Below are 27300 nucleotides of genomic sequence, written 5' to 3'. Positions count from 1 at the left end.
CCGAAGAAACTGTGGTTTGTTTCCCCTTCACTTCCTCAGTCACTTCCCATCTGACATGCCCCAAAGCAGACAGTCCTCCTTTCCATCTCAGACACTCCCAAATATGAGGATATGTTAACCCTTTACTACCACCCAGTAGAATAAAATACAGTGGTGCCCCGCAAGACAAATGCCTCGCAAGACGAAAAACCCGCTAGACGAAAGGGTTTTCCGTTTTTCGAGGCGCTTCGCAAGACAAATTTCCCTATGGGCTTGCTTCGCAAGACGAAAACGTCTTGTGAGTCTTGCGAGTTTTTTCACTCCCCCCCCCTTTTTCTAAGCCGCTAAGCCGCTAATAGCCGCTAAGCCGCTAATAGCCGCTAATAGCGCTAATCCGCTAATAGGGATGCTTCGCAAGACGAAAAAACCGCAAGACGAAGAGACTCGCGGAACGGATTATTTTCGTCTTGCGAGGCACCACCATAATTTATCTCAGCAGGGCTCCTGTCTTCATCCCTGCTGCGTTTTCTTTAAAGTTCACCTGCTAACTGAAATGATGAACAAAGGGACATCATCATACTTTTCCAGCAGATGCTCACACACCCTTTACAGGCCAATCCAAAATTCACCCATTACCCATCAGTGATCAGTACCTTTAAGGCAGGTTTTATCAAACTAGACCCCAAAGTCCATCCAGATTATCAGATGTTAAATACTTTAAAGTCATAGGTATGGGTTTCTTACCAGCGGGAGGGGGGCAAACCCTAAAGTACAGCAAAAGAAATCATCAGTATTCTTTGAATCCTTTTCAGAATTGTTTTATACTCCACAGGTGAAACAATCATGCTAGCCTAAGAGTTAAGTTGTGCCCTCAACAAAACAGCCCTGGATATATGTCAATAAATTAGGCAGATGCCCCTTTGAGTTTCCCTCTCCTCACAAAGAATCATCAAAACCAGGCTTCCTCAACCTCGGCCCTCCAGATGTTTTGAGACTACAATTCCCAGCATCCCTGACCACTGGTCCTGCTAGCTTGGGATCATGGGAGTTGTAGGCCAAAAAACATCGGGAGGGCCGAGGTTGAGGAAGCCTGATCAAAACCATGCAGGTTGGCTTGAGACTGAAGGCTTGTAGGGGGAAGAATGAATGCAGAAAAGAGCCTGATGCAAGGAACAGCTACTTCTGGAAAAGTGCCAGATAAAGTTGCTTAACCTAGGGAGTACTTATATCAGAATTGTGTGTGTGTGTGTGTGTGTGTGTGTGTGTGTGTGTGTGTTTCAATTTTTAATCACTTTCAGATGTTTCATGGGAAGTGTTTCAAAAATTAAATGCCTAAATAAACAAACAAATATTTCTAGTTGCTCTTGTCTTATGCCTTTTTTGCTTAGTGAGCCATCTACAGCAGGGCACTGAAACAAACCAGGACTAAACTAGGACCCTGGCTTCAGATTTGTTGACGAATCATGGTTAAAGCAAGCCAGGTTACAGAAGCCAACAACAAACTACAGTTAAAAACTGTGGGTTAAACTGTGGGTTAAACCACTGAGTCTCTTGGGCTTGCCAATCAGATGGTTGGCGGTTCGAATCCCTGCAATGGGGTGAGCTCCCGTTGCTCTGTCCCTGGCTCTTGCTCCTGCCAACCTAGCAGTTCGAAAGCACACCAGTCCAAGTAGATAAATAGGTACCACTGTGGCAGGAAGGTAAACGGTGTTTCCATGCGCTCTGGTTTCTGTCACAGTGTTCCATTGCACCAGAAGCGGTTTAGTCATGCTGGCCACATGACCCAGAAAGCTGTCTGTGGACAAACGCCAGCTCCCTCGGCCTGAAAGTGAGATGAGTGCTGCAACCCCATAGTCATCTTTGACTGGACTTAACTGCCCAGGGGTCTTTTACCTTTTACCTTGTAGATAAAATGTAAAGGGACCCCTGACCATTAGGTCCAGTCGAGGTCTACTCTGGGGTTGCAGTGCTCATCTCACTTTATTGGCTGAGGGAGCAGGCATAAAGCTTCCGGGTTATGTGACCAGCATGACTAAGCCTCTTCTGGCGAACCAGAGCAGTGCACGGAAACGGCGTTTACCTTCCTGCCGGAGCAGTACCTATTTATCTATTTGCACTTTTACATGCTTTTGAACTGCTAGGTTGGGCAGGAACAGGGACCGAGCAACAGGAGCTCATCCCATCGCAGGGATTCGAACCACCAACCTTCTAATCGGCAAGTTCTAGGCTCTGGATACAGAACCACAAATACATGGTTATATATAGTCACTGTTGCTTTGCAGTTTCTGAAAGCTGTAATAAATATTGTCAGCTCCATATCTATATTATTGGTTCTCAGATATTTATGGAAGATGCCAGATTTTTAAAACTATGGGTCTTAAAAAATGTTTTGCTAGACTTTTTAGTGAAGACGACGTCAACAGTATTTTGACAATAAATGAACCCTACACTACTGGCTTTGCATTCTTGTCTTTATACTCAATAAAACCAAGATTCCATATTACCCAGCCTGAGCCACTTCTGCTGCTATCAACACTCCAATCATGGGCAAAGATCTTTCCCAGTACTGCTATGCTGGATCACTGAACTGGAATTTAAATCTTGGCCTTTATATAAAGCACATGCTCCAAATGGTGTTTTACTGCTGAACTGTATCCTCTGCTTCCACCAAGCTTTCAATTTCACACTTACGCATCAACGTTGCGAAACCTGACTCCTGGTAAACTTTGCTTCTCAATATGATATAGTTCAGTCCTCATTAAGTCAATCTTAAAAATAAAAAATCTTTGTCCCAATCCCCGCACCCTTCCAAAATAAATTGTGAAAATTGGCTACATCGATAAAGCCAGGACAAAGTAATGAAGGTCTGAGAAATCATATTATCTGAGGAAGAGGCAAAACAATGAAGAGAGATGGACAAGGGTTCTGGCATAATCTCGTTAGCAAGGGACGGTCCAAAGAGTAAGGAGTGGCAATGCAATATGAACAAGAACTTTATGCACTGCCCATTAAAAACAGAGATAAACATACAAAATGGAGCATTACAGCCCTAGATCAAGGCAACTATTTCAATAAGCTTTTGGACACAATGTTCTTTTGGACATAATTTGGGCATAACTGTACTGTATGCATTTTTTTCTTCTTCAAACAAAGGAGGTTTGCAATTCAAACAGGGTTGCTGTTTAGTTTTTGCCCTGGTTATCATTCGCCATGCCTCATGAGGTCGTGGCTATCTACAGCAAAACCTAAGATGATTTCTGGAATATGTAGAGAGAAAGGTGGTGTTTAAGGAACTCAGATCCCAACCTAGAATATGGCTCAGACTTAAATCAGGACTGTAGGGTAGGGGGCTTTAATGTTGTGGTCCTGACTGGGGAACCTGCACCTGCAAACTGTATTGCAAAACAAAAAAACCAACAACATTAAAACATCTTGGTACTGCAAATTGGTACTGCAACATCATCTTGGTACTGCAGATTGTGAGAGGTCCAAACCAGACAGGGACCAAAGCAGGGAAGGGTCAAAGGCCTTCTGCTATGATGCAAGGCTCCGAAGTTTGGATTGGACCCCCAGAAACTGCTATTTGCAAGGGCGTGAATAGGAAATATCTCCACAGTGCTAATTCCAAGGGGTGGGGGTGTACTGACCACAACCACTCGTGCCTCCTACCATTTGAACCCACCAACCACTTCTTCACCAAAGGGATCTTGGTTTAAAGTGTTGGGAAATACTGTGAGACCTTCAAGGGCCTCTACAAATCAGTATATAGTTTTATACTCAACAGCATAAAGCAACTTCAAGTGTCTATATGAACAGAACACAGTTTTAGTAACCTGTTACTGTCTTATTTTCATAAAGGCCAGAAAAAGCCACAAATTATCCATGTCTAAAGTTGATTAACTTAGGCAAACTGTTGAATCTCCATTATGCAAGAGAGGCTGGTTTATGCAATGTATTAAAAACCTTTACCCTTCAATCAAATCATCACTGCAGCTGGCTAAGTATATTCACAGCTTACAGCTGCCATGCTGCTTCCTGCAAGTGACTCCAATTAAGCAGAAATCAGATGGGCACATTCCACGACCAAGCAGCCGCCTTTTCCTCCCCCTGCATTCCCCCATGGTTGACTCAACTTACCTCATCTCATCAATTAATTAGACAGCAAGTTTTCTATTGTTATGTTTGCTATTTCTGTTGCACAGCTACAGGTTATAGGCCCAGCTGTAAGAGATCAATCTCTACAAGCCACACAGATCAAGAGGCATCAGTCTTCCCACACTCTCTTGCTTGATTCCCCCCAGCTTGGGAAAAGTTTCTATATTAACCTTTTATCAAGACTTCTTAAAGCCTGCTCTGTATCCATGACTGCTGCTTATTCTCAAGGGACGAACAGCTTCAACATCAGTTCTATAATGCATGTTTTCCACACAATTATTCTATTCTAAAGAAGGAGAGTTAAGCCTAGAAAAGGGTAATCCATCAGCATCTTCCATATTAAGGTCACTCCATAATATGGAATAATAATATCAGGGAACCTTTGGCTCTCCATTTGTTGTTGGATTCCATCTCCCATCAGCTCCAACAAGTGGTGGAGTCTAACAACAGCTGGACACAAACACACATGTTCCCCATTCCCCGTCACCAGCACTTTCTAGGATTTACAAAACTGAGGTACCAATAACAGGGGCACAGGATTTCACTGAAAAATTACTAACAAAGTAACTGGCGTCCATTCAATGATAATTCAAGGTGCATGACACTGGTAACCTGTCCTTAGATTGATGAAGCTTATGTTTGGCTGAGCTCACTTTTGAGTAATCTGGAGCTATTTTCTCGAGGGGGGGGGGAATCCATCTCTCTCTGCTTGCAGCACACAGTGGCTGCACATTAGGGAGCAATTTAGGAGCTAGGCTAGATGGTCATTCAGCCTCTTGCAACTCATTTACTGAATAACTGTAAACTTTTGACATTTTGTTCAGTCGTTGATTGATTTCTATACCACTTGATCGATTTTAAAAACTCTAAGGAAACTGAAGCCACAACAGAAAACTTAAAACAAAATGTTACAAAAAATACAGTTGCATATAAAAATGCTACAATAATATAAAGTTACTAATATATATAAAATGATATCAATTCATTTTCCTTCTGACACACCCTCCCTCTCAGACTCTAGGTTCTGACCCAGGGCCCAAACAAACTCAGCTCACCCACAAAAGTCACACAATGAGAAGAGTTCCTGGAAACAGCAGGTATCATCCTGGTCTCTCACTCTAAACCTGTTTTTTATGGGCAGGCCCAAGGTGGATGGTACTTCCTCAGGCTGCTCACAGCTGTGTCCCATTCAGCTTGCACTCTTCATACTCAGTTCCAGGTACACCAGGTTTGTTCAGTTTCCCAGTGGGTACAAAGGAGGGGGAAAGGACTGACCTTCACTCGAAGCTCTTTCTTTACAAAAAAAAAAAAAGGAGCAAGAAAGCCATGGTAGTTTGACTAAAATCCTCTTTATATATAGTATTGCTCTTAAGCCTGACAGTATTTCTCTTAAGCCCATGTAGAGCAGCTGTCATTTTCTCCCACTATCTTCCTTCTCAGAACAAAGTAAGTCCAAGTGGGCTTCTCCATCATGTTTATAGGTGTCATTGAAGTCAGAATTATAATAAAACTCACTGCATCATCCAAAAAAGGATGAAGGTCCAACCAAGGACTATGAAACTTCAACTGAAAATCACTCACACAGCTTTCTGAAAGATGTACTGTACAGACCCCTTGGAAAGACACACAGAATAAAAGCGGGACTCCACAAAATCTGCAAAGTAGGACTAAACAAGTTACATTTGATCACCCTGAATTCATCGACTTGGAAAATCTTTTAGTGTAGTTAATTGGGCGTCACGGCAAAATTTTGAGGGCGTTATCTTGCTAAATCTAAAATTCCATGGTTTTAGAAAATCACTGAGCAATGAATATGCAGAAGGTGAATAATCTGATGGTTTGAGATAGCACTTATGTCAAAGCACATATTTGCATAGCTCAAAATATGAGCCTCCAAACTGTAAGCAGCCAAAACAGCCAAGTGCCTTATTTCACTGTTGGCCTCTGTTCATCTGCCTGAGGCAATTCCATTAACACAAAATGCTATCTTCATTAATCTAGTAACCCTCTTTAGTAGCCATTCTTCTTCCCATTTCTAAAAGATTGGATTACAAAACCACACTCCTCTAAAGTTTAGGACCTTTGACGTCTTTAAACCCAATTAATGTAACTATATTAAATCACAGAAATCACAGAAGTCAGAAAGGAGCCTTGACTGAAGCCCCATCTCACAGCACTGTGACTTTCAAAGTCAGTTAGCAATTCTATCAGGGTGGTCCAGTTCTCTCAGAGCAAGAATTTATCCCGGTGGACAAGGTATTCTGAACAAAAGATTGTCACCCTCACATTTGCATTAATGGAAGCAAAGAAATGTAAGAGCTGGTAGCTCCCAGGTTTCAGCCATGAAAGCTCCAGCAATCATCCGTCACAGAAAAATTGCTACCATTGATAGACGTACAACTACTGGCTATATACAAAACCTTGCAACAGTGAAGGCAGACAAAGGAAGTCTGAAGTACATGGCCAAGTCTGAAGTACATGGCAAATGTCATAATTGGCTCCTTGGCTCTCTGCTCATCTTAACCGTAGAGGTTTGACTGGGTGGGTCCAGGAAGTGTTTGATGCTTTATTGGAGGAGGAGAAACCGTCTCCTCAAATGGAGGTAATTGTGCATCCCTTCCTTAAAAGGGGACCCAGAATATTAAACAACTCACCCAGTGGCAAATAACCCCTTTCTGAGCAAGGTGCTTGAGAGGGTTGTGGCGGCACAGATTCAGGTATGTCTGGATCCATTTCAGTCCAGCTTCAGGCTCAGTTATGGCACTGAAACTGCTTTGGTCAGCCTGACTGATTTGTTGGAAGGAAAGCAACCTTGCTTTTTCTCCTTGACTTTTCAGCTGCTTTCAATGCACTTGACCACAACATCTTTCTGGAGTGGCTAAGGAAGGTGTGGGTTCAAGACACTGTACTTCAGAGGTTCCACTCTCCCCCCTCAGTGACTCCCAAATTCTCATCTGTGGGAGGTAGGTGGATGGCCTGTTTTGGAAGGAGCTGCACTCTCCTGGAATGAGCAAGTTGATAGCTTGGGGGAACTCCTGGACCCAACATTGTCACAGGATGCCCAGGTGGCCTCTACACCAAGGAGAAACTATTTCCAGCTTCAAGCCAACTTTAGACAGACAGACAGACAGACGCACCCATACCCACACCCACACCCACACGTACATTTCCCTAGCTTTGGTTCTTCTGGCATTTTCAAGGGATGAGAAACAGCACTCAGAGTGAGACTGCAATCCATTATAGCAAAGTGAACAAACACTGAACAGGAAGGATAGTGGCACTACTTCTGCTCATCATCATGAGGTAACAGGAAAATTTGTTACCATGGTTTCCACCCATAATAATTTTTTTTTGGGGGGGATGACCCCCAACTATGACGACACAAAATGAGAGAGAACCTTTTCAGTGGCTGCACCCAGATTATGGAAAACCTTGCCACGTTAAATGCAGCTGGCACCCTCTCTCAGTGTCCTTTGACAGCAATTTAATAGCTTTGTATTCCAACAGGCTTCTATTTTATAAGACTTTAATAATTTTCTACCTGTTGCCCTCTGTCTTTTGTAATATTCTATGTTGTTTTTCTGCCCCAAGTGATACATATACACTAGAATGGGGATAGATAGATAGATAGATAGATAGATAGATAGATAGATAGATATTAAAAAAACATAGCAACGGCTGCCAAAATACAGGCTCCTTTAAAGTGATCTAATGTTCTATCCAAAACAAAAAACAAGAAAACCAGGGCAATCATAACAAAGCTAATCTCTATCTGAAAATGGTAGCCAGAGCCCCCAAATGGCTTCCACAGGTGGACAATCAGGATTAAGATCAAGAAAGCAAAGGGTATTGTTTACAATAAATCTATTATAATAAATCTACCACTGGATTTTTTTTTATTAGATCCTCTTTGGACAACATTGTTGTGCTGGAGCAAAGAGAAGAACTAGATCAGCATGCCCTTGGAGACTTTTTATTAATTGTAAACAAAAGTCTTTGGGAAGAATCCAACGAAGCTTAGCACGTTCAATAGGAGAGATTAAATGAACTGCTTAAAACTTGCAATCCATAGGTTTCCAACAAAAGAAAGCGTTTCATTTTGGCTGAATTATGTTTTTGTTCATCTATGCCATGCTGTGCATATACAAACGAAATAATGGTTTGGAGAAAAGGGGGAAAGTCCTGTTATGCATGTGCAGCTTCAACTCATGCAACAATAGGAGCAGCCTACTGGACTCGATATTAGGGAAATCATGGCTTGAAACAGGTTTTTCTAACCTACTTATCCACATGTCTGGTGATCTACCCTTCATTTGACCAAATGTTTTGCCTTAGTAATGTTAGTAAGGCTCATCTAAAAACAAAACAAAGCATACAAACACCAATTAACAAAGGATCCTTCCCACACACACTCATCAACCCACCCCATGGATTCCTATAAGAGCTGGCTTGTTGAACGATCTGCTTTGGCTCAATCTCTGCTTAGTATGTCACGCTGGATTTAGTTAAAACCCTGATGATCAAAGCAAGGCCTCCTTGAGGTTGTATACAGCTCCGGCTACTATCGCCCAGTGTTTACACACTGCAGCGAAAAACTTGAAAAATTGTGGTGAAGAGACAGGGAAAATAATAAGCAGACTATAAGAAGTTATGTTTCAATGACATTTGAGGAATACCAAATGCACAACTTTTAAAACCCAAGTCAAGCATTTATTTATTTTTTACTTCAAGCGAATTTTTACTTCTGTTAACTAAATGGAGATGTTTCTTTTTAAGTGTCAGGCTTTCATCACCCACCCTTGCTCTTGCCATGTTGTCCATCATTGCAGCATACCCGGTTGCTATGTCACCATTTGGAAATGCATGCACACAAGGCTGTACGTAACCTTGAGAGCTCCAATAAAGAAAGGTGCAGAAACCTCAATCCACCGGGAGTCAAGGGAAATTAACATTTACAACCTACTATGTTCAATATTGGTTTTAATCAAAATGAAAAGCCTTAGCATAACCCCTCATAAATAGCACTTGACTTGATAGCCCTCCTGTTTGCAGAGATCACAAATGAGAACCAGTGCAGAAGATACTGAGATCAGAAGTGTTCATCCTTATGTTACTTTTACCAAGGGTGCACTGCTTGCTTAACTGACTCAAATTATAAACAGCTTTTTTAAACTTCTTATGCACCAGCATTGTCCGGAAGGCTCTAGCAGCAACTTCTCATCTTCGATAAACCTGGCATGGGTGATGTTGTCTGAGGATGCTTAAATTCTTTCTTTACGGGTACTCTGCCAATTAACACCATTCCTTCTGCACAACCCAAAGTTTTAGCAAGGAAGCAGGACAGGCTACAGTTAGAGAGGAAGTGGCGCAAAACTCAGTGTGAAGCTGACCGAACAGTCATTAAAAAGCACAGCCGAAACTATCAGATAGTGATGCTTGCAGCAAAAAAGGTCCATGTTGCTGTTTCCACTGTGTCCTCAAGAAGCCACCCAGCAGAGCTCTTTTGGGTGGTAGGAAACCTGGTACAGTGGCACCTCGGGTTACATACACTTCTGGTTACATACGCTTCAGGTTACAGACTCTGCTAACCCAGAAATATTAGCTCGGGTTAAGAACTTTGCTTCAGGATGAGAACAGAAATCGTGCTCCGGTGGCGCAGCAGCAGCAGGAGGCCCCATCAGCTAAAGTGGTGCTTCGGGTTAAGAACAATTTCAGGTTAAGAATGGACCTCCGGAACGAATTAAGTACTTAACCCTAGGTACCACAGTACTACCTGCCTTACTTTGTAACCATCAAAGGCCTGCTGCGATAAGTTTGCTAGGCACTTTGAGGACAAAACTGTCACACTGATCTTGATGCTGCTACCAATACGGCCTCCGGGGAGATGTCTAGCACACTGTCTTATGCAAATCCATCCATGTTGGTGATCATCATTACATCTTGCAGGGTCTGTCCTAACTCTTCCAACATTCAGTTTCATTAGATTTGGGTTCTAGTAGCGTGATGGCCCTTCCCACTGCAAGGCAACACCTACTGGGTACATTAAGAGTTTTCTATAAAATGTTTTTATAGCAGCTAACTATTTTGCATGCATTTAAACCACAAGGCTCCATGCTTCTGTCAACAAGACTTAAAAGCTTTCCTTTATTTGCACAACCAGTCAACGTTCTTCTTTTTGGTTTTCCTTATAATATGATCCTATATCCTATCTGTTTCCCTCAATGATGTCTTTTCTATCCATTCTTCAGCGGATTCTTTCAAAGCCACTATAAATAACTACCTTTTGTCTAGTTACAGATAGGTAGCCGTGTTGGTCTGCCATAGTCAAAACAAAAAATTCCTTCCAGTAGCACCTTAAAGACCAACTAAGTTAGTTCTAGGTATGAGCTTTCGTGTGCATGCAGAAGTGTGCATGCCCACGAAAGCTCATACCTAGAACTAATTACAGATAGGTAGCCGTGTTAGTCTGCCATAGTCAAAACAAAATAAACTTCTTCAGATACACAGTGTGCATGCACACGAAAGCTCATACCTAGAACTAACTTAGTTGGTCTTTAAGGTGCTACTGGAAGGAATTTTTTGTTTTACCTTTTGTCTGGCATTAGTGTGTTGGTCAATGAGAGGGGCAAGAATTGGGAGTCTCTGCTAACAACTGAAGTAATGACTCTTTGGCATACTGGAAGAATGGCCTAAGAATTTCCATTATGGGGTGAATGAATCCGTTGTGTTTGAACTGAAAGTTATCCTAGCTCCGTGATAACTTCCGCCTTGGGGATGAGGAAGATAAGGAGAGAAGGAGCAGGTTGCACAAGTAGTACCACTAAGTTCTAACCTATTTGGAACCATTCAATTTGCAGCACATACATGCAAACTAATGAATTGTCTGAAAAATATTGATAGTTTAACTGTCCAGCATTGCCCCCTGGATCAGTCAGTCACCAAGGTGATTTCCCATTTTACAACCACAACGGCATTGACCCTTTATTATTTCTTCATCTATTTGCTATTGAGAACTTTTAGGGTGGGTCAAACATCGGAGAAAGAGGCATCTGTTCCTTAAAAAGCAAAACCAATGACAGTATTCCTGTTTTCAAGCATGAGGTCTTTGGGATCTATCTGCATGTTCCCCTTAGCTACTACAGACCAGATGTTTCAGTGCTGTTTATAGCGAAGGGCAGATCACACTTTGGAACTTCTGAGAACTTGTATGAAGAAAAGAACGGTGTGCATCATTTTCATTTTTCACTCTCCATGCCTTGTGGCTGTAGCAACATCTGAAAAATTCAAGGACCATTTTACCATCTTCTGCTTGTACAGAGACTATGGGAGAGAAGGAGCTGTAAGCATTCTGTCTTTAAAAATAAAATTCTGCTCCCAGGCAACTCATTCCGCACCAAGGAAAATGAGACTCTGCAACCCATATACATGAGGCTATTTTGAACACTTCATTCCAAAATTTTTGCTCCTTTGCTTAATTTTTATTATGCAATTTAATTTCTAACCACAGTAAATTTTGTTTTGCTACCACTCTGTTTCTTAGATTGAAGATGATAACACACACACACTTTCCTAAAATGTCCACACAATCCTAAAATGCTATTTTAAGAAACTTTAAAACAAAGCTGAGAATCCAGACTGAGGCACTACCACATTCTATTCTCCTAAAGAACCAAAATACAGTGGTGCCCTGCAAGACGAATGCCTCGCAAGACGAAAGGGTTTTCCGTTTTGGAGGTGCTTTGCAAGACGAATTTCCCTATGGGCTTGCTTCGCAAGACGAAAATGTCTTGTGAGTTTTTCCGACTTTCCCCCCTTTCCCCCCCTTTTTCTAAGCCGCTAAGCCGCTTATTCACTTATCCGCTTATCTGCTAAAAGCCGCTAAGCCGCTAATAGTGCTAATCCGCTAAGCTGCTAATAGGCTTGCTTCGCAAGACGAAAAAACCGCTAGACGAAGAGACTCGCGGAACGGATTCTTTTCGTCTTGCGAGGCACCACTGTACACAAAGCTCCTGGGATAGCCCATTTAAAAACACACACACAAACATATGCCATATACCCCTAGAGCAACTGTTCTCAAATTCTGATAAATAAGCAAATGAGGAGTTATTGGTTGCATTTTATTTGTTGCCTTCTGCCAATTTACGGCATGCTTGCATTCTTTTTCATCTTCGTGTTAACTGCCACTACAGCATTCATGCTGAAGGTTGTGGGATATAACACAACCCTGTGGGCTTTTGTCTTTGGGAAGATGGATGCGAGGTAGCACAAGAGAGTGAAAAATGGTTGCAGCAACCTTACGCAAAGTTGAGAAGCCTATTCATTTGTTAAAGTCAAGCTTTCTGGGGCATGTATACCGTCTACAGGTGGCGACCATTTTGTGTGTGTCCAACTGACGCACAGCCACCAAGGGCAGAACAGGGTCAGGCAAGGGAGCCAGGAATGGAACCCCGGCACAAAATGGTTGCCACCTGGATACCCTCAATATGTTGGCCAATGGCATGAAAGGAAGAGTTAATGTCATCAACCCCCTCCTGTGGGGATTCTAACTGCCATTGAGACAGCTGTCTGAGAGAAGGACTCTGGCAGGAGCTTATCTGTTCTCCTGACCTGGATTTGGTCACCAGCTCCACTCGGATCCGATGGCGGGTTGTTTCTGAAGAAGGGCTGCTCTCTATTCAAGGACAACCCACCAAGAATGACCACTGACAATGGTTGTAACTTTAAAATGTGTGTCTGAGCTTGCTTTCTCCTCCTCCCTCCCAGTCTTATTTCCTTGTCTGCCCTGCAGGGACTGTCTTAGAATGGAATTTTGTAAGTCACTCTAAGAGCCTTTTCGGCTAAAGGGCAGAATATAAATGCTGTTAACATCATCATCTTCATCATCATCATCATTATTAGGCACTGAAGCCAGAGTTGAACTATACTAGAAAAAAGTGCCTTTTTCTCGTAAGCCACTGGCACGCAGGCAAAGAAAAGTAAATACCATTTCCCTGATCCTAGGGAGATAGTTCACCAACATCCTTCAAACTGTGCTTGGCTTGGAGGGCTTCCAGACGGGTCTCTATGTATACGATATGTATTTTATAAGCTCCCTTTCCTTGGATATATTCTGCTGTTCTTTGCTTATTCTACTAATGCTTCACACAAAAGTAAAGCCCTCAACATTTCACAAAAATAACCGTTGCCAGGCAACAATTAGTGCAAACTGTTTTCATCGGTATCTTGACTTTGGCTAAAGATAAACTCGCTTCCTCGAAGCTTTCTGGTGAATCCAGCTGTTTTAAAAGGATGGAGATTTTCACTGTGTTGGTTTTTTTAAAAAACAACAACAACAACAACCCAGCAACAGTAAATTGGGAGCACTGTTTTTAGGAGTATGTCCATAAATCGCCTTGGGACATATTTGTGGAGGGTGATTCAGATATCAATTCAATGAAGGTGATGATGATGTGTATGCAAAGGTTTTGGAGGGGAACAATCCTCTATGTAACATTATTTTAATCTTTTTTATTTTAAATTTGTAATTAATACTTTTATAAACTGATATTCACCCCTACATGGATAGCACAGCGATGTGAAATGGGCATAACTAAACTAGTTATACCATTTCTAAACAGATAAAGAAACAGAAGCAGCCACTTGGACGGCATAACCGATGCTTTAAAACGTCCAGGCAAACACACACAAATAGAAGTTTTAATCTGGCACAGAAAGGATTGTAGTGTCAGTGCAAATCATGCATCTACGAGGAGGGTGTTCCACAATCTGGGTGCCACCACCGCTTCTGTACATGGGTGGTACGATGCCAGTACAAGCAGATCACACCCTCAGTGTTTTGCTTTTTAAAACAGCAAGTTTTTCTAAGTAAACCTGCATACAGTATTAGTAGGCTACACAGAATAGAGGACTGCAGACATACAGAACTGTAGTTGTTGTCAGCAGCCGCCACTGCCGGCTTCTCCTAAGCATAGATCAGGAGGATATAATCCTGGAACAAATGCAAGCCTACTGCTTAACACAAATGCACCCCCTACCACTTCACTAAGACCGGGATATCGTAATCTAGAGCCAGGGTACGTGACAGGGTACATGAACCACAGTTAAAGAGTTGACCATTTTCAGAAGTAACTGGTGTGAAAATACCCAATTAAATCCTCCTGGTGTGCTGTACAGCAACCTCCAGCATTTCCACCCACAGCATGCAGAACGGTTCCGCAGCAGAAAAACGACGTCTTCCAATTGTGACCAGCAATTTTGTGTCACAAGCTTAGTAGAGATTTATGAAGCGGTGCCGTATCATGAGAACAAATATTTGCACAAGCCAAGCAGGCATAGTATATTCAATACTGCAGAGCGTTGGCCAAGTTTTTTTCTCCTGTCACATGGGCTGCGACTGAACTATAACCTATTTTGCATTTAAAAACAATAGAAAGCTTTCATTGGCCAATGCTGCACACAATGGCGGGGTGGGGTGGGGCTGTTCACAAAGAAGATATCCAATGAAACTGAATGTTGGAAGACAAAAGAAAGCACTTCTTCAACCAGCATGTAGTTAACCTCTGGAATTTGCTTCCACAAGAAGTAGTCATGGCTTCTAACTTGGATGGTTTTAGAAGAAGCTGAAACCAATTTAATGGATGAAATGGCTATCAGTGGCTACTAGCCACAATGTCTAAGTTTTGTGTCCACTGTTGGAGGCCTTGTGTCTTTGAATACCAGTAACAACTGGGGATAGCATTCTGGTACTCAGGTCCGGAATCCTATAGGCATCCAGTTGGCCACAGAGAGAACAGGATGGATGGACTTAGATGGACTTCTGGCCTGATCCAAGCAGGGCTGTTCTTATGACGGAAGGACGTGCATTACAGAGTTGACACATCTAGATCAAGCTAGAACTGGATCACCATTTAAAAGGGCACATCTGCTAATTTAGCAGGGAAGGAATCCCAAATTAAGACTACAACTGTGGCAACAACAAAAATGTTGTTCAAATTCATCACCAAAAGCAAGACTATTTTTATGTGCAAGAGCTGTCTTAACAGCACCTGCTTGATAAGAATCTCCCTCTTTGGACTGGCCAGTTAATTTTTCTTTATTAGCAGAGAAGGCTATTTAGACTGATCCTCTGCACTTTTGCATGCCTCTGTGATGTTTTTAGTTTGCCTGAGTTATATATGAATTTTAGAAGCTGCCTTGAGGAGAAGCCATAGCTCGGGGGTAGAACACATGCTTTACGTAAGCCTTCCCCAAACTGGTGCCCTCTAGATATTGTTGGAATAAAACTCCCATAATCCCAGCTGTTGGCCATGCGGGTGAGGACTGGTGGGAGCTGCAGTTGGACATTATCTAGAGGGCATCAGCTTGGGAAAGGGCTGCTTTACATGCAAAGGGTACCCTTTTTAACCCTTGCCATCTCTACTAGGACTGGAAAACACCCATCTGAAATTCTACAGAGAATCTGCCAATCTGTGTTCAGAGCATTTTGAGCTTAGATAGACAAATACTCTGATTCCTATATGTTCCGATGGGTCATATTTCTGATGGAAGCACAGCATGTTAAGTAAAAACAGATAAATCTTTAAGAATAGTATCTATTAATATATTCCTGTTACAAGTTTAAGCTGAGTTGCAAGTTTCAATTTTAATCCATCCTATTTTGATTTCTCAGCATTTTCAGCAACCTCTTCGAAATGCATTCTTGGTATGTGCATTTACACAGAAACGCCAATCCAAACTGAAAGGTGGAAAAGCACTTGCTGCTTCTGCTCCTAGATTTGAGATTTCATAAATTCCTGTTCAAAAGGAACAGTGATCTGCACTGATAAGGCACCAGTACCGCCTCTCTGAACACACAGAATTGTTCTGCCATGAAATGTTGCAACAGGTTATGAGCAATTTGACAAAAGCAATTCATTTATCCTTATGCAATAATAATCTGAGGTTTTGCTATCCATTTTGGGAAGAGAGGAAAATCAAGCTCCAGTATGACGCACCTGAGCCTAACCCTGAGATGTCTTTTGAGTGAATGAGCACCAAGAAGCTGGCAAGGTGCATAGGGCCCCATTTGCAGAGTGGGGAGGATATTCTTCCATGAAAACACACTGTAGGTAGATTCTCATAAAACTAGCCCCTCTGAATTGAAAGCAAGAAAAGCTTTAGCCATTTCTTCTGGTGATTTTATCCAAATAGCATCTCCAGTTCCGCAAGCAACTGTAAGCATCTCCTCCCTATGCTTCTGTGACTACAGTGGTACCTCAGGTTACAGACGCTTCAGGTTACAGACTCCACTAACCCGGAAGTAGTACCTTGGGTTAAGAACTTTGCTTCAGGATGAGAACAGAAATCGTGCTCTGGCGGCGCGGCGGCAGCAGGAAGCCCCATTAGCTAAAGTGGTACCTCAGGTTAAGAACAGTTTCAGGTTAAGAACGGACCTCCGGAACGAATTAAGTTCTTAACCTGAGGTACCACTGTATTACACTTATTCTGAAGTACAAAATTTTGTTCTTGAATAATAATCTTCAAACAGGATTCACTAGCGATAATGGAAGCTTTTTTAACTACAAGGCACTGAAAAAAAAATATACTCCATCCCTTCTCAGCAAAACCTTTGCTTTGCACTAATGTCGCTGGAACGCAGAAGAAAAAGAACCGACACCAGTCATTGTACACCATCTCCAGCTGATCAATATTAGTCATGGATCTGGATTCTTCATTCAGTGAGACACTGCTGCCCAATTTTTGAGCTCCAAGAATTAGATGGATGACTGGAGCCAAGGATTACAATTTTTAATTAAAGCAAACTTCACCGGGTGACTCCTACTGAGTCAGGGCAACGGGTTATAAAGCACTGTAGACCTTCTGACATTAGCCAAGTCCAGATGCTTGAAGACATTTATAACAGTGTATTGTTGAGTATTTCGTTTTTTGTTCTTTCCACTGGCACATTTTGTGCATTCATTCATAATAGGATTTCCCCCCCCCCCTTCCCTCAGGTCTTTGGGTGATCTCCAACATCAATCATACTCAGAGTAGACCCATGGAAGTCAGTGGACTTCAACAACTTAAATCCACTGATTTTGATGCCTTTGCTCAGAGTATGACTAACAATGAATATCAGCCTTTGGGTGCATATAAGGCACTGCCAACAACAGATGGCTTCTCCTGCGACATTCTGCCTAATATCTCCTCTTCTCCCCATCACACGTAGTAATCAGACACACAACCCATTGTGTGTTTCATCACCACATTACAAGGGAAAGGCAGGACAGGGGGAATAACCATATTACCTGGATTACAGGGGGGCAGAGGGAGGCTACCCCCCTAGATCCTCTTTTTAAAAGGCTACTGGAGGGCATGATTTGGCTACAAATAGGTGGAGCCAGAAGGAAATACTGAGAATTGCACTAGGTGCTTCCTACGTTTGTTCTCATAATTTGAGTGCCAAAAGCAATGCAGTGTGCTCTGGAAACCATGTGTTGTTGTTGTTTTGCAATGCCTTCTTCCACCCCATAATTGCAATACTATGGCATAATGAAACCTATCTGCAATCCAGCATTAGAAGTACAAGTCCGCCACTGCAAAGCAAGGAAAACTTGAAAGGCAGTGATACCAAATATAGATAAAGAGATTTAGAAAGGAAACCCCTTTAAAGAATTGGGGGACGGGAAAACAATTGTACTCACCTGTATAACTTCTATCCCTCTTTTCCTGAAAAAGAAAAGGTAGAAAAATACAGTTATTTATTAAGAAATTAAATTCAGTTACTGCCTTAGTTTCTTTTTAAAGAAACAGCATATTCCAGGCTGGGGAAAACTGAACTGTCTATGACCTGACATTACATACAGATGCAGGACAATAATGTCATTCTAAACTTTCTAGACATGAACGGCAGATTTTTAGGAGCATGGCCAACCCAGTGAATGGAACTTTTGCAGACTTGAATGTTTCAGAAGAAAGTTCAGAAGAAAGAGGACATACTATGGCCAGTTTTAAAGCCCTAAACAGCCTTGGCCCAGCACAGTGGTACCTCAGGTTACATACGCTTCAGGTTACATACGCTTCAGATTACAGACTCCGCTAACCCAGAAATAGTACCTCGGGTTAAGAACTTTGCTTCAGGATGAGAACAGAAATCGTGTTCCAGTGGTGCGGCGGCAGCAGGAGGCCCCATTAGCTAAAGTGGTGCATCAAGTTAAGAACAGTTTCAGGTTAAGAACGGACCTCCGGAAAGAATTAAGTACTTAACCCGAGGTACCACTGTATACCTGAAGGAGCGTCCCCACCGCCATCGTTTAGCCCAGACACTAAGATTCAGCGCCAAGGGCCTTCTGGCAGTTCCCTCACTGCGAGAAGCCAAGTTACAGGGAACCAGGCAGAGGGCCTTCTCGGTAGTGGCACTCGCCCTGTGGAATGCCCTCCCATCAGATGTCAAAGAGATAAACAACTATCTGACGTTTAGAAGACATCTGAAAGCAGCCCTCTTTAGGGAAGTTTTTAATGACTGATGTTTTAATGTATTATCTAGATGCGCCGGGTATAAATACTAAATTATTTATCATCATCATTGAAAGGTCTGATGCAATCTCCAAGAAAATTCATACCCCCCCCATCAGACTGTCCTTTAGTAAAGATCCAAATATTTATTATTATTATTTTAGTCTACATTCAGATGGTTTTACGGCTGTCATTTTAAAGAACCATTTTATTCTAGATTATTTTATTGTTGTTAATTGTTTTTGCCGCTATTTTAAATATTGGAATCTTAACATTGGCTTCTTAGGATGACAACTAATCATTCAAATACAAACTAGAAATCTATAAAATAATAACTGAAAATCTCAATACTGAAAGACAGTGAGAGGTATTCTACTAGGTTTTATCAAACACTGGAATTAATTAGCAGGGTTAGGTCCATTCATTTCAAGGGTTCCACTCTGACTAAAACATAGCTGAATATCACCCAGTATTTGCTATCAAATCAATCAATTAAATTCAGTTACTGCCTTAGTTTCTTTTTAAAGAAACAGCATATTCCAGGCTGGGGAAAACTGAATTGTCTATGACCTGTATGTCTATAAACATACAACCATAGTATACATTATTTTTATTTCTATATTATCTGAAGCATGTCAGGCTATTAGATGTTTATAATAAGCAAACTGGCAACAAGATGAGGGTAGAAATCACCAACCATGAAGTCATTTTTGAAGAGTGACATATGTCCCTAATCACCCCCGTTACATATTTTTATTATGCTTTCAAATGGAGAAAATAGCAACAAACTGATGGCCGATATACTTAAGGTGTTTCTGAAAGTTCTTTACAGTGCCAATTAACAAAATGTATTCACTGATTTACTAGTGCATATTCCAGTGCAAAATAAAAAAAATCAAATGAAAAAGGCAGTGCCTTCTTGGCTGCTTGCATCCACTAATTTCCTACACCAAACAGTAAGAAAATGTGATCACTGTGAAGGACAACTATTTTGATTTGGTTTCTAAATTACGGTATTCACAGATGCTTTATAATTCTGATGTAGCCTTCTTCTAACTGAAATGCACAAATTTCACCTTTGAAAACCAAAGGAGGCAAAAAAACCAAACAAACCCCTAATCGGCTTTCTTTGTTAAAAGAAAAATCTGCTGTTGAATTAATTTTAGCAGGGATGGGGACTCCAGCTGTTCTCGGGTCCCAACTCTCACCAGTTCCAGTCTGCATGGGCAACAGTCAGGGGAAATGGAAGTTGGAATCCAATATCTGGAAGGCTACAGGTTCCCTACCCCTGATTTACAGCTCTAGGGCAGTCATATCTCTGCCTTGCCTTTCAGTCATGATCTCCTTCCCTCCAAGTGTTAGAAATTAGCCAGGCGCCAGGTGCATTTTGCTACTGGCGTGGGTCCAACTGTGATCACGTGGAGATTTCTGGATGCTAGGCTGGCAACTGACATCTCCATCTGGCTGGCCCCTCCAGCTTTCTTAAGCTGGTAAATAGAAGAGCTTATTTACTGCATCTAAATCCCACCTTTTCCTCCCTTGAGTACATGGTTCACCCCCCTCCAGCTAATTCCTACAACAACCCTGTGAGGTGAGTTAAGAGGCCCAAGATCACCCAGTGAGCTTCATGACTGAGTGGGGATTTGAACCCTGACCTCCCAGGTCCTAGCCCAACACTGAATAAATACAGTACAGTATGGGGAAAGCAAAATGTCACTTAGAGGAGGATCTGAAATATTTTGCTTGAAACTTTGTTTTATTCTGGATTGTTTTATTTGATGTTTTCATGTGTTGCAAACCACTCTGAGGTTTTCTCTTTAAAATATATAGAAATGAAATTCTTCTTCTTCATCATCATCATCATCATCATCATCAACATCATCTCCACTGGGCGGGGAATGGCAACTAGACATATGGTTGTGGCAGCCCTAATCTAGGTTTAAGGAGCCATTAACTTATATATCTGAGTTTCTAACCCTGCCTCCTTCCCCCTCGTGACTCAAGAGGGAATGTGAAAGCTTTGACTCCACATTCTCGGAAAGCAGAGCCGTACATAATGTTAACATGCCCTGCCATCGCGCTGGATGCAGAAGCGACTGGGGAAGAGCAAATGTCAACAGGAGAATCATATTTTCCTCAAAAAAAAAAAAAAGTGTAACATGACACACAGAACAAACATGGTTCCGTACGCTGCATGTTATGGCTACAAAATGACTTAAGCAGAAAACGACAGTAGTTGCGGTTGTCGTATGACTACCAGATATGCTGTCATGGGGGTTGGAAAGGAATTCAAGATATTCCAAGCCTAAAGGCAGATTCTCATTTTACTAGTTTGTTCTTGTATATGCCTATCCTGAATACTAAACACATATACACCTCATCAAGCGTGAAGGGCACACGTGTGTAAGCAGAATACTGCCTCTTTAAAAAAAACTGGAAATTCACTTTTATTTATATTATGAGCTGTTCAGAGACCGAGATACAAACCAAACAGGGGGTGTAAGTGGCTGAGGGAAGGTAAGGGGGTATCTTATAAGTGCAATGAAACAGAAATGAGGCAAAGATTAAAGAGGGGACAGGGAAGAGAAAAACAGCGCCTCTAGAAAAATATTGGGAGGGACTGTAGATAAATTAAATGAGACAGGGACAAATAAAGCAAGAGAGAACTTGGAAGAAACCTGGGAATGGATTTGGGAGAGCTGCCCCAATAGGTGCAAGGAAAGCACGGGTGGCCATGGGGACAAATGCTGCCCCCCCCCCCATGAACCATAATCCCCAGGTTCCCACCTTTCCTTTTTTTAAAAAAGTTACATTTCTAGCATTTGTAGAACCTGAAGTATAAGTCAAAATGTGCAGACATTTATTTTATTTTTATTTTTGTGAGTAACTAGCTTGCTTCCCCCCCCCCAACACTGTTTTACTTCACATCCCTCCCCCACCACACACACCCTGGAAAAAATGCCTCTGGAAACCCATGAAGAAAAAGGCACATGAGAAGAAAACCGGGTGGTGTGACATGTAGGGAAATGGCTCTCTTTCGAGGAGGATGCTCTATAATTTGTGAGGCAGTGAGGACGAAAAGTTGAGGGAGGAAAGAAAGAAAGAAAGAAAGAAAGAAAGAAAGAAAGAAAGAAAGAGAACTAGGAATGGATCTTGCTTTCTTATGAGGGGACTGTGTCACAGGTGTGTCAAAATATATAGAGAAATGGAATTATGGGGAGGGAAAATTTCAGATCACTGTGTCAGGAGCCATAACTCGGTGATAGAAAACATCCCTTGCATGCAGCGTCAGTTTTCATCCCTGGCTAAAGAATTAGGTGTGGGGGAAAGGAACTTTCTCCCAAGCTTCCGAAAGCTGCTGCCAGCCAGTGTCAATAAATACTGGTCCAGATGGGCCAGTTGTCTTGTGCAGTGCAATGCCACCTCCCTTGGTGTTTTCCTAGATTATTCTTTTTATCAGCAAGATTTAAATCAATAAAGTTTATTTGGAACACATTAGATATATTTAAAAACACCGAGTAGTGCTTTTAAGAGACACATGCATATAAAAAGCAGCACGAGAAGAGGCCCCAGGCATCTCCCTCAGAAGATATTGATAGATGGTTTGACCCTGACTCGGTCAGAATTTCCTAAGCCACAATAGAGCACCAGGCCTCTCACGTACAGAGCCATTATAATCCTTTTCCTCTTGAACTTATGTTACTTGCAGTCTTCCTGTTTTGGATTAGATTAGACGGCTTTGACAGTATAGAGTCAGCAGCACAAGGGCTGCCCCGTTGAAACCCTTACATAAGCCACAAGGCCTTGTTTAAAAAAACAAACCCTCCGAAAATCTCGGCATTCAGTTTTAAAAGGCTTCTGACATGCATGGGGCTGGTGGGGTCAACTATAATCAAGGCGACAGGTTCGTAAAGTAGACCTGTAATTCTCATACCGGGAAGAGCTGAGTCACGATTCTTGACACTGGGGATTAACGTTGTAAGACTCCTGGGCTACTGCCCCAGCTGGCTAGGAATCAGCTGTTGAGAAAGCACTTATCACCCTTCCTTACATACCAGAGATTGTTCCCTGAAAATGAAATGCCACAATAACTTGTTATAGGTGAATCACAGAGATGGAGAAAGAAATAATCTCTGAATGACTGTCCATGTTTTTCAGCGCTGGAATTCTTGGGACACAGAACTGGAGCAGTAAACTGTCCATGCGTAACCTCATTTTTGTCATGAGAGTCATCGCCAGACAGGAAGATAACAGCATTGCTGCAGATATACCATCTAACTATAGCCACACACAAGCACAGCCAATGTGCTCTTGAAGGTATTGAATATAGAACTGCAATGGCATTGGTGGGCATACCCAATATTCTTACATGCTGAAGGATTGACAAAGGCATAGTGTACTTTGTTGAAATGCAACAAACAGTTCGAACAAGAGGCCTGGGTGACATCTAAGTGGTGTGTTGTCTTCTACTCCTGGCTTCCACAGTCCCTTGCATGCCCCCCAAATCTGCTCTGGATGGTTGGGGGAACTTCTGAAGCAGAGGGGAGGAAAGAAAAGTCCCAGTGCATGAGTGGAAGTCTGCCTGAACCTCAATGGATATTGCTAAAAATATATTTGGCCAATACTTTACTGGATATTTTATTAGTTTCACATTCAACAGCCAGTTGAAGGGCTTCCTTAAAACAGATAAAGATGTACGTAATATAACCGACATGTTAATGCAATACATCAACAGTTCCTCTATAACTTGGGTGACAATAGAACAGGAAACATAAACTTTTCTTTTGTGTTTACACTGGACACAAAAGAAGCAGGAGCTTCATTTTTAATCTGGATGTGCTGGCAATAAGACTTTAAAAACTATACTATTTTAATGTTAGCTTGTGATTGTATTGGTTTTACTGATCTTGTATTGTGTGGACTGCATTTAAATTTTGTTAACTGCTCTGTAAGGAGCTATCCCAAAATACACAGTATAAAAGAAACCAACTCTTCTAGAGTAGAAGTAGCTTGTGTCTGCTGCTGCTCAATGTAGTTCTGGGGGTGGGTAGGTAGACCCACAAAACTTAAATAAGCATTACTGATTTAGATTCAGAAAAATAGATTCTGGCTCATCTCATTCCAATAGACTTTTCATGAAAATTACAGGTGAACTACCTGTAGGGTCACTTAAACCTAAATTAAGCCACAGAGGGATTGCTATGTAGGTAAATGAAATTGTTGGATGCCTCAAATATTTCCTAAAATCTTCTTTACCCAAGGGCATCGTTTTAATTGATAGGTTTTAAGCATAATCATTGCATTCTGATCTTTATTTGTATTTTACTGCTTTTTTATTTTATAGCCATTTTTGCCAAAAATGCTCAGCAGCGCTGTATATTAATTTTCTAAATAAATAAATAAATTTGCATATGCTAATATTAACTATTTTTTTAAAATAAAAAGGGAAGGATAAGGACAGGAGAACCAGGGTATAAGTTGAAAACATTGCTTCAAACATTGCCTCTGTCAAGCACTTTGGGGGTGGGAGTTGCTTTTATAGGTTTTAACTTTTCATCCCACCAACGCAGCAGACTGCTTTTAAATCTAAACACAGGAAATGACTTCTAAGTGGCATCACAGCAGTCTCCAAACATGCCCAGTAACTGCTACGCACACAAGAGCGTGAGGAGAATAGTAGCAGATCAGACCAAAGGCCCATCTAAATCTAGCATTTTGTCCCCAAAATTGCCAGTCGGATGTCTATGGGACGGCTACATTAAACTAAGCTCATTTTAGCTACACAATGCAACTCGTCCAACAAAATTCTCTTTAGGTGGAGAGCAACAACAGGAAATATACTATTCGTTTCCAAATGGTTTAGTCAGTTCCTATACAGTGGTACCTCGTGTAACTCCACTAACCCAGAAGTAGATGCCCCTTGTTGCAACCTTTGCCCCGGGATGCGAGTGGAAGTTGTGCTCTGGCGGCGCGGCAGGCGCCATTAGAGGAAGCACGCCTCATGTTACGAGTGGTTTCTTGTTATGAACAGACCTCTGGAACGGATTAAGTACGTAACACGAGGTACCACTGTAGTAAGTTGCAGCCATGACACAAAACATGTGACTTTTCAAAAGAAGATGTTGAAAAACAGAAAAGGGGAGACAGACTAGGGGTAGCAGGTTTATCCCGGTTCTACACTAGTTTTACGGCTTTTCTTCAAAGTCTTGGGAATTGTAGTTTGGCGCAGACTCTAAGATTTATGTTGTTGGCTTTCTCTATTCCCTCCATTCCAAACACACAGGAATGCAATTCCCTGGGGTTTCCTAGGGAGAACAAACAACTTTAAACAGAGTCTGTCTGGCTCACACACACACACACAGAGAGAGAGAATTAAATTAAAACTAGGTCCCATGTTGCAAATTGCAGTCAAAAGGAAGATCCCGGGTCAGATTAGCGCCATGCAACTGAATGAATTTCCTTGGTGGGAAATTGAACGAGCTTCTTTATATACCCTTTGACACTTTCCGGAACTGCTGATGTGTGCCTGCGTAGGTCTCTAGAGACTCAACCCAGACACACTTACCTTGCAAGAAGTCTTAACAAAATGAATTTGTCTGCAAGAAAGTTTCAAATAAGAATAGCAATTCCCCAAGCATCTATGTACTGCAAATCTTAACAGTGTTAAGGGCTGGTTCTTGACATCCATGCAATGTTTTTTTACTTCCACCTAACCTGACCTTCCATCCCAGAGGACTGTAGGTACAACTGCCTGAAGTGAACCAAATATAGTAAACACAGTATGTAGAAAATCCTACTGTGCCTTAGGGCTTATCCATGTGTGTATTTTCTTAAAGGTCTGACCCTGTTCCTGTCCCCCCACCCACAAAATGTTCTGTCCAACAGCCTGTGATTATTTAGTGGAGTTTAGGTGCTTATATAAAAAGAGCAGATTGAAGGCTCCAAGTCTCTTGCCATCTGCCAGCTTTGTTCTTCTTTCTCCTACTGCAGGAGGATCGCTAGGCTACAGAATCATAGGATTATAGAGTTGGAAGGGACCACAAGAGTCATCTAGTCCAAGCCTCTGCAATTCAGGAATCTTTTGCCCAACGTGGGTCTCAAACTCGGACCCTCAGATCAAGAGTCTCATGTCAACAGAGCCATCCCAGGGTTGTTTTTGTAGGCATCACATGAGACGGTTTAGGGAGGGCATTCCATATTTGGGGTGCCACTGCTGAGAAAGATCTCTCCCTTGTTACTGAATAAAAGAGACAAACCCAATCTTCATCAATTTGGGCAGGACTAAGGAGCTAGTCTTGTGTGAGGAGCTACACAGTGGGTGCTGAGGAAGCTGAGCTCCTTTTGGAAGGGCATCAATTGAGGACTGCCCAAGCTACCAAAATGGATGTGGCCAAGGGGGTCTACACCTTCTCAATCCAGCACTGAGTCTTTTCCTTCATGTTTTGGCTTCATACTCAGAATGCGCAAATTTTAATTCACAAATCAACCCTGCTGATCCTGTGATATAGGATTAGCCTCCATAGGCTGAAGCAGCCAAACCACCTAAGGCAATTTCTTCATTCAGCTAAGATTCATCCCACAGTTAGGTGATTTGGCCGCAATTCACACTTGTTTTATTATCCATTCCACGAATTATAGAATCATAGAATTGCAGAACTGGAAGGGACCATATAGTCCAGGCATAGGCAAACTCGGCCCTCCAGATGTTTTGGGACTACAACTCCAATCATCCCTAGCTAACAGGACCAGTGGTCAGGGATGATGGGAGTTGTAGTCCCAAAACATTTGGTGGGCCGAGTTTGCCTATGCCTGATATAGTCCAACCCTCAGCAATGCAGGAATCTCAACTAAAGCATCCATGACAGATGGCCATCCAACCTCTGCTTAAAAACCTCCAATGAAGAAGACACATCCCATGTTGATTTCATATTTTATTTTTGCATTTATATCCCACTTTCCCTCCAAGAAGCTCAAGGTGGCATGCATAGTTCTGCTCCTCCCCACTTAATCCCCACAACAAGCCTTTGAGGTAGGTTAAGCTGAGAGTGAGTGACAGGTCCAAGGTCACTCAGTGAATTTCATGGCTGCATAGGGGTTTGAACCCTGGTCTCCCAGGTCTTAATCCAGCACACTAACGACTGTATCACATATCAGTATAATAAGCTGAATTTCCACGAAGTCTGCTACTATATAGTACACATATGTTCGAAAGGGGAAGACCAAAGAAATGCTGATCTACCATTAGCACAGCAAAGTACGGGGTCCAGACCGTTTTAAGGAACATAATGAAAAATGACATGTTTGCAAACCACAGGCGCCTTTAAGACTCCTGAGCACTCACCTAAAACAAAAACGAAAGTGAATCGTGCTATCCTAAGCTAAAAGAAGTCAAAACACACCCTAAAGCTGGGTGAACCAAAATCTAATTCTGACAACAACACTACATGTTAAATTGAACAAGAACAAGCTATTAACTGGATCACGTTTGATTAAACAGAACTTTGTCTCCAGTGGCTCTTAATCTCTGTCATTCGTCAGCACAAAAACTTGTGGGATTTCATAGAATTGTAGAGTTGGAAGTGATCCTGAAGGTCATCTAGCCCATTTGCATCAAGATAACCTCTGTTTCATATACAGTATATGAGGCTGAGGAGTGGAAGTATATGAGGCTGA

At 42.0% G+C, this 27300-nt stretch overlaps 1 protein-coding gene across 1 annotated transcript in view; it reads right to left on the bottom strand.

The window, feature by feature from the left end:
- Positions 1-27300, bottom strand: part of ITPK1 (inositol-tetrakisphosphate 1-kinase) — a 131693-nt gene that overhangs the window by 77648 nt on the left and 26745 nt on the right. Inside the window, exon 2 of the mRNA XM_081864237.1 lies at positions 17817-17841. Coding sequence (XP_081720363.1) covers positions 17817-17841 — 25 coding nt within the window. The remainder of the gene's footprint in view (positions 1-17816; positions 17842-27300) is intronic.

The sequence above is a fragment of the Podarcis erhardii genome (genome assembly GCF_964252035.2).
Source record: "Podarcis erhardii genome assembly, chromosome: 1".
NCBI classification, from domain to species: Eukaryota; Metazoa; Chordata; class Lepidosauria; order Squamata; family Lacertidae; genus Podarcis; species Podarcis erhardii.
The sequence above is the reverse complement of the archived record's forward strand: the minus strand, read 5'-3'. Positions and strand labels throughout refer to the sequence as shown.